Source organism: Melanotaenia boesemani, chromosome 15 (assembly GCF_017639745.1).
Source record: "Melanotaenia boesemani isolate fMelBoe1 chromosome 15, fMelBoe1.pri, whole genome shotgun sequence".
Lineage (NCBI taxonomy): Eukaryota > Metazoa > Chordata > Actinopteri > Atheriniformes > Melanotaeniidae > Melanotaenia > Melanotaenia boesemani.
The window spans coordinates 4,669,325-4,679,907 of record NC_055696.1 but is presented as its reverse complement, the minus strand read 5'-3'; the positions used below and the strand labels follow the sequence as shown (position 1 = coordinate 4,679,907).

General features: G+C 36.2%; 1 protein-coding gene across 2 annotated transcripts in view; it reads right to left on the bottom strand.

The window, feature by feature from the left end:
• Positions 1-2,391: 2,391 nt before the first annotated feature.
• gabrb4 (gamma-aminobutyric acid type A receptor subunit beta4) overlaps positions 2,392-10,583 on the bottom strand; it is a 56,498-nt gene continuing 48,306 nt past the window's right edge. The window contains exons 6-10 of one of the 2 annotated variants that reach the window (XM_042009088.1): positions 8,881-9,018; positions 6,483-6,635; positions 4,702-4,958; positions 3,964-4,053; positions 2,392-3,644 (exon numbers count right to left, since the gene is read on the bottom strand). In XM_042009088.1, coding sequence (XP_041865022.1) covers positions 3,291-3,644; positions 3,964-4,053; positions 4,702-4,958; positions 6,483-6,635; positions 8,881-9,018 — 992 coding nt within the window. In that variant the 3' untranslated portion in view covers positions 2,392-3,290. The remainder of the gene's footprint in view (positions 3,645-3,963; positions 4,054-4,701; positions 4,959-6,482; positions 6,636-8,880; positions 9,019-10,583) is intronic. The other variant, XM_042009089.1, reaches the window with a different exon arrangement.

The window sequence follows — 10,583 nt, the reverse complement described above, 5'->3', positions numbered from 1 at the left end:
TGAGTCTGACTGAACTTTTCAATAAGCTCCATCATATTCTGTTTGTGCAGTTTGACAAGCTGTTCATGTGTAGAGCTGAATAAAATATGCAAAAATAATTTAAAAATTACTTACTTCCAATATTTGTGAGTTTGCATTCACTGCTATCTAACTTTATATTAATTAAAGAAAAAAAATTTGTGGCATAAATCTAAATGTGCACATCTGAAATACCCCTAACTCTGAGACCACTATCCACATCTAATATCATACAGTATATGTTATACCAATCACTCTTCATCTGATTTGCAACAACCAACTGGCAAAAAGAGAATCACATCTAGTACTGACGTCATTTGAGCGTTTCACATGAGAAAACTTCTGTAGACAGAAGTTAGAATTGCAGCATACATATCACAGGGATGTCTATCATGAGTTAAAGGGGAACGGTAACATCAAAGTCAGTTCACAGGTGTTGGGGAGTACTACTGCATATGTGAAAGAAGCTTCATAAAGCTTTTGTGCCCCATCTGATGGCAAGGTGGTGTAGGTGCCAGATTTAAAGAGAGAAGAAGAATGAAAAGAATAAAAGGACGACATATTTATTTTTTCTTAGCTGTATTCCACCACTGGACTCCACCAAGGGTCCAGGGAAATTTATGGACTGTTAGGGTTTTTACAGTTGTCTGTGTTCAAGTTCATTGCTTCTGTCTCTTAATTCATTTTTATTCTAAAACTCTGAATATTATTTTACTGTACAATTTTTAATGTGCATTCTTTGGCAAAAAATTTGGTTTTGACAACACACTTCATACTCCCTGATCAGACAATTCAATTCAGCTTTATTTGTGTAGCGCCAATTCCAACAACGTCATCCTAAGGCATTTTACAGACAAATCAATTTGAGCCAATCCATTGTCATCCAATCAGTATTCATACAAGCCAATTCACAATAAACAGCCTAGCTAAGGAAAGCAATGGATTGTGTCAAAGACAGCCTGTGGTCTCTGTAAACATTAAAAATCCCTTTGCTCTCATACTATCTGAATCTTATCAAGTATTTCAAAATGAATTTTTTCATTTTATTTTTTTGCTACTAGAATCCATGATGTCAATGTGTAATTTCAACAAAAAGAAATACTGAACTCACATCAATGCCTGGGCCACGACACTGGACAAACTTTACTTTGACTTAAGAAGATACATTGGTTTTCGATCAGTATTCCTTTTTGAAGACATCTTATGTATGCTACAACCTCTGCTCCAGAGGAAAGTGGATATTTGGGATGATAAATTCATATTTCTGCTACTAAATCCCAATCTCATTGCTCTGCAGCCTTTTCATCCTTTTCCTGTTCTCCCATGTTTGTGTACGGGATAGTTTAAATGTCTTTTCTTCCTTTCTATCTCAGGAACCAGGTAGCTCACATGGTAATTTGGTTGTTAAGGCTTTTGCTATTTGACTGTTTGTACCTGAAGCAAAGGTGACACACAGAAAGATGCTGAAACCTTACTGCCAAGTTTTATTTTATTCTTTTATATCTTTCCCAAAATGTCAACTATAAGCCCTTACTACATGTCTCATTTATTTGAAATGGTGTAAACTTAACTTCTTTCATGACCACAGTTATAAAGTCAAATTTTTTAGTTCATAAATGGACATAAAACAGAATCTTGATTTCCTCAAGTTTTAATCAGTCACAGTGTGTGAGTGTGTGTGCATCTTTGGGAGCAACATAATAACACGTAGCCTTTAGATTATAAGCGTTTTGGTCGTCATTTCATTCAGTTCATTGCTATTTCTCATTTTTGTCCTAAGAAATCACAGCATCTTTCCCTGATCAGGTTGCCTTGTCCTCTGGGAGCAGTTTTGGGATGCCATCGGTTACGTCTGAGTGCAAAGTATCAAATCTTTTTGTCTTACACCTCTTGATCAACACTTTCCCAAATAAATAATCTTGCCTTCAGACACTGCAACACAGAAGAAATGCTCAACAAACAAAGAAATACTGTATACCTAATGACAACTGGTCAAACTGTGGGAGGATCTTTTTGAATATACATGTTCTTACATCTTCACTGAGGAGTAATTTCAAACAGATAACAAAAACAATCCCCCATTTCCGTTTAGCAAACACAAAACAGGATATGATGTCAATGAAGTCTGCATCTAAAGAGAGTGTGAATCAACCATTAGGAAGAAAGAAACAGCACAAATATACTTCAATGAGAATACTGAATGATAAAATGTACAGAATATGTATTACTTTTTTTTTTTTTTAACAAAATGAGCAATGCATACCTTTATCTCTTTTATATCATAATGCCCTAGCTCTAGAACATGTTCTGACACTCTCTGAAATCACAGTATTTTTTCAAGACAAAATAATATCTACAATAATCAGTATTTGTTTTTAAATATGATGAAAAAGACCCCAACCCCTGCCCTTCCCCCTCCCCAAAGATGTGTTTCTAAAAATAACATGAGAAGAGAAAGCAATACAAGTTTGCGTTGACTCTGGTCAGGAATGCAGCGGTCAAACATCCCATCCATATGGCCCTCTAATGGAGACCATTAAGCCAGAGCTGATGTCTGATAAAGAGAACGATGTCACTTAAAAAAAACCAAGGAACAACACATAATCCAAACAAGATCGCTGTACATAGTAGAACCGGAGGTTTCCGTGCATGTTATCCATGAGTGATGGCAGGCTATGGGGAGGGGTGGGTGGGTTAGGTCAGCAGAGGTAGGGGAGGGGTGTGGGGGTGTGGAGGGGGATCTAGGGCGGGATGGGGGTGCCAAGGACCTCACTCAGCTGATGCCTGAACAGACAAGCCACCACTGATTTCATGAGCTGCAGAAGAGGATTACAATAAGTATCAATAAAAAGTCAATGGGACTCTGAGACATCTTTTCTCTCTCAAGAGCTTTCACTTTCTCTTTTTTTCTTGTTTTTTCTTTTTCTTGTTTTTTTTCTCTTTTTTTAGCAAAAATATCATGCAGTCTTTAGTTCCAAAAGCCCCTGGTGGGATCTTGTGTTTGCTTGTTTGTTTGTTTCAGGAGGGAAAAGAAACTCAAAGCCTTGAAATTCTTCTCGCACAAGTATTCTTAAACATTCAAGTCATCCTAGTAATACTTTGTACAGCAGAAAGGTCCTTCATATTTCACACGTTTATATATAAATATAATATATAGAAATATGCATATACATATGTTCAACTTGTATATGTGTATACATATTTTTGAACTGTATCAAAGCCAATTTAATGTGCTCTCAAAATATGGCCCATGATTCCTAGTGGGATGCACATCAATTCACATAGTACAACCAGTAGATTAGGTTGAAAAATCCAAAGGTGATAGGGAAAATGACCCGGGACCACTTGTCAATGGTGCTAACATCTGACAGGTTAGGGATTTTCAACTTGAGCTTGGAGGAGCGTCGTCGTAGCCGACAGTTGGCGCGGCTTCGCATGGCGCTCCGGTCCAGAGAGTGGTGGCTGTAGCCATCTCGGGGCGTCATGGGCTTCCTGAATTGGACCCCAGAGCTGTCAAAGGACATGACGGAATTACGAGAGTCACTGACGCTGCTCCCCACATCAGAAGGCATCACCTCATTGTTCATGTCCAACGTGGTGAGGAGGATGTTTCCATAAGCATCCACCTATGAGGAAAGGGAGAGGACACAGAGAGTCAGGGTGGGCTGAAATGCCAAGCGGCAGTCCCAAATCCCCTTAGAATGAACATTCTAATCCCCCCTCCCATCCCTCAAGCTGTCCAGCACAAGCAACATGCAGGGATGATATGGAATGTCTTTTATATCATGCAACAGAAATAGATAACAGGAGCTTCTTTATGAAGACATCTATTACTGATTTCTTTTCCAATTGCAAAAAAAGTGACAAGTAATTTGAATAGTAATAATCATCTGACTTTACAGTGAGGGTTGGCCTACAGCTGATATGATTGCTAAATACATGTACCCCAACTTTTCTTTGTTCCTCGAGATACAGATTTCTTCGCTGTGTAAATGACCTGAAGGTGTTGGTTTGAAACGGCACGGAAATGGAGTCCTTGCAATGTGAAAGAAAAATGAAAAGAACATTAAAACGACTCTAAAATACAGGCAGATAAGCACATTCTTCTCAAAGTTACACAATGCATAAGACATTGAGTTAATAGGAACAACTTTTGAATAAGCATAGCATTTAGTACCTTTCACAAAAATACAGTGGGGCTTCATTCAGTCTCAACATTGTAGCAACTGCCTTTGCCAAATGTCTACATAGCCAATTAGTCCTTATCTTAAATTCTGATTTTTTGCTTCATTTAATAAATGGACATGTCTTAAAATACAAGGTAGCAGAGTGAGAGTGAATAAAGCCTACAGCATCAACATAGACAACAATCTAAATAAGAAATGAGAATGTTTACACCACTGTTGAGTTAGATGAATAGCTATCTCAATGAAAAAGCCTATGTTCAATAAAGAGCAGTCAGTGCTTGAGGGAGAAGCAATGGAAGATGGTGGGTGAATGCATATTGGGCTGTTCTGGCATCAGTATGCTTGTGAAAGATTACTTCAGAGACTATTTTATGTGTTTTAAGCTAAAAATGACAATAAACAGAAAACTCATGTGCAGAGCATAGTTGTTTTCTACTTGAACTCTGACTGACAGAGAAAATCAAGTACAAGTGAGACAGCAGAAGAAGATGCAAACCTGTTCCCTCAGGCGCTTCTCTTCATATCTCGTGCGCTCGTTGTTGACTTTGTTCAGCCTCTCATTGATTTTCTTCTGCTGCGCAGGGCCCCGGCCAAAAAACACGTAATTTACAAAGGCATATTCAAGCAGGGCCAAGAACACAAAGACAAAGCAGCCCATGAGGTAGACGTCGATGGCTTTCACATATGGAATCTTTGGGAGAGTCTCCCGAAGGTGGGTGTTAATTGTAGTCATGGTAAGCACCGTTGTCACACCTGAGTAACACAAACAAAAACAAAAACACCATGAGAGACAAAAGTTACAGTTTGTCCTCTTTTCATCATTTACTCACATTTCACATTTGTGTAAATTTATTCTCTAATTTTCTAAAATAAAGATCAACAGTTATTTCAACAATTGTATAAATCATTGGGAAATACACCCTGTTTGCCAGTACCTGGAATAACTTATACCCACTGGTGAAAGGACTTTGGTTCAAAGCCATCAAACCCTCACTCTCAAACATCACTGTCAAATTTCATGAACAAAATTTACACCATTATGCTCCACTATAGGTTGTGGATCAATACAAAAAAGACCTCTAGAGACCCGTGACTGTCAGAGGAGGCAAAGGTTCAATAGCTTTGCCAAGTAATAAAAAGGTAAATCATTCATTCCCAAAAACAATGCATCAGCTGTTCATCATGGTATTGGTGGTTGTGGGGCTATTTTACTGTCAAGGCAACTGGAAGATTGCATCAAATAAACAGAATTGTGAAGAAGGAGGAATACCTAAAGATTTTTCAGCAAACCTCAAATCATCTGCTACAAACTCATGAAACATGAACAAAATAGTGTGTTCTACAAGAACGACCCTAAAAATACATTAATGTGGTGGAGGATGGATAAATCAGGCAAACTTAAAGCTTTTGGAAAAACCTTCTAAACGTTCTGAGCTCAACACCATAAAAAATGTGGGGACAATAAAACTCGGATCCAAAAACCAATCAATATTTTTACAATTTTTCCAAATCTGCCAAGAAGAAATGCCAAATATCTAATTGTGTCAGAACTCCGCTATTATTACAAAACTTATTTGGTCACAGTACAGATAGCTATATTAGGATTTTTTTTAATTATTATTTTTTTTTTTTTTTTACAGAATGTTACTTGAGCTTGTCATGTAAAGAACTAATACATATTTACCAAATATTTTAAATAGGTTAATTAATTGCGAACAGTTATGTAAAACACTGGGTTTATGTTTAGTTTCAAGTTACTGTATGTATGACTATATACACACTCTCCAGACATGGATCCTAGCTTGAAATATAAGCACATCTATAAAAGTGTTATTGTCTGGAACACAATAATTCACATAGAAATTGCACTGTAAACTAAATTAACTTAATTAAACTAACCAAAAGAGTATGACTGAGTTTTTTTTTAAATTTTATTTATTTATTTATTTTGGCTATTGTACTATTTAGTGTGCTACTATTAATTAGGCCCAGTTATACTATGCGACTAAGTTATATTATGTGTTGTGATTAGACCCTCAAACTCAACAACTAATTTGTGTGAACATCAAATTGAAGAAAAAAAAACCCTCAAAAAGACAATAATTGCTAAAAAAAAAGATAATGGATGTTGGTTGTAACCTGCAGATGATAATTTGTAATCTTTATTAGGCTAATTTGTGTATTTGTTACGGCTACATGTCATTCATTCATGTGATAATGACCATACTCTTAAGGGGCAGTTGGAAATGTAATAATACAAAGATGGCTGTGTCTTACCCAGGGCCACCCGAGCTGCAGAGGCATCATAATTGATCCAGAAGGAGACCCAGGAGAGGATGGTGATCAAAATGGAGGGCATATATGTCTGCAAAATGAAATAGCCAATGTTCCTCTTAATCCTGAAACTCAGCGAAAGCCTTGGATACGAACCTGTATAGAGAGAGGATGGAGTGATAGTTTGGAAAAGTGAAGTGCAAAAGTAAAAACACATCAGTATAAAAAGGAAAGAAAGGGGAAACATCGGCACAACTTAAGAGTTTCAAAGTCTGCACTTTGACAACGCGCAGGGTAGTCATTTCTCCATTTGTTCAGATGGAGCACTTAATTTCCCCAAAGCGATGGATTTCTTTCCAGGGACAAGTTCGATTCCAATTAAACATGGCAGAAAGTCGCAAACACGGCACATTTTTCTGCAACCCCCTATCTCAGCAGGCAGCTCCAGCATCCCTCTGAGAGTTGTCACAGTGAGCTGCTCTGCTTTTCTTTTGCACTTTCTCTGTCCTTTAAACATTACCAAAAGGGCACTTTAAAAGTGGATAATTGTTATCCATGCCTTTACAGCTGAAAGAAAGAAGGAAAATGTAAGTATGCAGTAAGTCATTCATTGCAAAGGAAAATACCAGCGGTGTCAAGACATTAATTGGTCTTATGATTACACTTTCACATAAGCTACCATAACAAAATAGTGGGATGCAAAATACAATACAAACATTAAGGCCCTGTCTCTTTACCATATATATATATATCTGTATATTTATAAGGCAGAAAACAATACAGATTACTCTAAATGTTCTTAAGCTCTGTGATATGTAGCTTACTTTAACAGGAGGAGAATTTTCAATGTTCATACAAACCTAACAGATTTAATCTAAACATCTCCTTGCTTTAGAAAATGGGAGCACAGTGATGAATTACCTCATTGTTTCCAGGTCCCTATAAATCGTTTCAGTCAATATTTTAGTATACAGTTCACTGAGTTTAAGATAAAAACCTTACATCACCTAGGTAACAGCCAGGTTAACCCAGCCAACTAATTGTCCAGGGATGTCATTAAATGCATACGTTTATATGCATAAATTTATACTTTCTTCCCCCTTAATTACTGTTTTGTGGGATTATGTAGGGGTAGGTGGGGTCAAATGAAGTAAAAATAGCTGTATATTAAAAAAGGGTTTTAAATACCTAACACATGTGGGATACTTGAACTTAGACAAACATCTTAGCCAAATATCCCTCTTTCACGTCTTTGCATCTATTAAACTTAATTTTTCCAGTAGCCAAAGTTAAATGAGAATATTGATACAATTCCTCCGGGTGTGTGTTGACTTTCCTATATAGTTCTTATCGCTTGCCATAAAGGCTGGAAACAAGCAGAATGCTACCTTAGCTATTTTCAAAAATAAGATAAGAATTGTTCTGAAGCTATTTTATCAGCATCTCACATCTTGAGTTCACTGGTTGCCTGGAAACACTGACTGACATTTAAAAAAACTGAACAAAATATACCTTGTGAAGTAGTAAAGTTTAGAAGTGTTGTTTACCGTAAACACATGTTAATTCCCTTCTTTTTCTATTTCATGCTATGCTATCCTAATTAACCAGTAGACATGAGAAGCACAGTCTGGCCTATAAATCTGATCTTTCAATAATCAAATAAACCAAATATACATTCATTCAGAAATGATCATATTTATAATTTATGTATTGATATAATCTTGAGAGCCTCTTTGTGACCTGCTGTATCAAAATGTGTCTTGAACACTTCTGTTAAACTACAAGAAAACAACTGACTTCTCAAAGAAAACTAGTTATAATACATATAAACAAACAAGAAGATACAATGGTTAATAATTATTTCAAGTTATTTTAAAGTACTATAGTACCATCTGCTATAGTACAGTTTGTTTTAAAGTGCTTTAATCAAGTAGGCTAATACATGACAGCATCTAAATGCATCATCTTTTAGCTAATGAAATCTCAATTCATTGGACACACATGTATGTACACGTTCCTGTGATATTAAATGAAACAGAAAGTGACAACACATCCAATTTCCATAAATTCCCTATGTTTTAGTTTTACTTGATATATGATTAGATTCTAATTGAAAAACTCATGATGAAATACAAGTAGCCTACATTAGTACAAGTACATAATAACAAGTCTGTGAATTTCCTGCTTCATATTGCACTATATTTTTTGCATGTCTTTTCATTTTAGTAATATGTAAGAATAGTGATTAACAGCTGGACTGTAATATCAACCATCTCTCTCTGGTTGACCAAACACAATTTCATCTTCTGTGTGTTTACTTATGGCTGCAGAGGTGTTTGTGGACTGTGGTCATTTTTGCGTGTGAAAATTTACAGCCAAGTTACAACAAAAGCAGTATTACCTGTTGTAAACATGACCTCCCTGGATACCAAGCGGATGTCCACTATGGAGAACTGAGGTAACTCTAACTTGTCAACGCCAGTCACAGCGTTGTCTCCTCCTTGCCAGAAGAATACAATGTCATCTGTGGTGTATCCATCTGTGTCAAGGTCAGAGCAAATGAGAGGAGAGGGGGAAATAAATGTGATGAAGTAAGAACCATTAAAGTTAAAGGTGTTTCTATTTAAAGTCTGTTGAATGCGGATAGATGAAAAGTAAAGGTCGCTTTGACAAATGCAACACACTATCTGCATTTCCTTAAAGTAATCAAGAACAGGACAACAGTTTTGGTTTCTTTATGAAACAAAACAAACAAACAAGAAAACAAACTATTGCACTGCTGTAGCTGATAGACATTTTAATGGGGATAGGTTGTTTTTTTCGAAAAGAGATGCACAACATGCAGGGGTGAGATCTCTCAAAACTGTTCCACTTAAATGGCCAATGTTCATATTATGAAATTAATTTACAGAAGTGGCCTGATATCTGGGCTTCATGATGCAGTGGCACTGGCTAGACAAGCAAAAGCCAACCCTGCCCAACACTAAACTATAATCTTTGAAATATTCTTCTCCTGTTTGATGGTTTCTTTGGTCAGCAGTGTGTTTTTCTCTTGGTTGTCTTGAACTAGACAATCCTTACTGTGTACCTGACAACTAGCTAACTGTTCTGCTCAATCATTGAGTCACATCCTCCCTGGATGCCAGAATTTGAAGAAATGCAGGTGAATATTGACATGAAGAAGAAGTGGACTCATTTTGTGAAAAGCAAAATTGAAACAAGACACTGCAGATGGTGGAAGGGCTAATACCAGGTCAAAGAATTAGATTTATGTTGGGTGGATTGAATGACCAAGTAAACTATCTTATACCTCATTGCTACTATATATGTACGTACTAACTTAACTACACAGTATGAATTAATATTGTTGAGAGCCAGTCTTTCGCTGCTGAAATTAGAGGGTTGCATTTCTGCTTTAAGAGTCAAGCTCATATTGCAAATTATCATCTGCTATAAACACTATGATACTTCTATTGTTGAAATGTCCCCGCTTGTATTTATAATAAATTCATTACAAATTACCTCAGAAGATTAATAAAGGATTTTTTTAAATTATTTGAATCTAATGTTATTATTTTGTATCCATCACTATTAAATAAACCTTTAACTATTTGCCACTTTAATGCAGTACATTTGAGCCGATCTGGGATCTGCCAGCCAAAGAGAGGAGAGAGCACTGCTCATGCTCTTATAATTATGTTACCTTACTTTACTTACTTGCCTATTACTCTAATTATTAATGATAAATATTTTGTGTGTGTGTGTGTGTTGTGAAAAACATATATTTACTTTTCAACTTTGCTCCCAAATAGTAACAAAGAGTTACAAGTACATGGCTATTATTAACATTAATGTACATTATTAGGTTTATATGTTTTAAAAACATATAGTTATGTTTAGAAAACTGCAAATTGTTTTAGACTACACAATATAAATCTCAGTTGTTGCAGGTCCTGGCCTAAGACTCGATGCAGCTTCATGCAAAACAACAAACTATGTTGTAGTTTTACAATTTTTGTATGAACAGTATTACTAATTCTGGCTAAGTTGGGGCTGTTACTATTGCTTCACTTGATCATTAAAGATAACAACCTAGTACTTCTA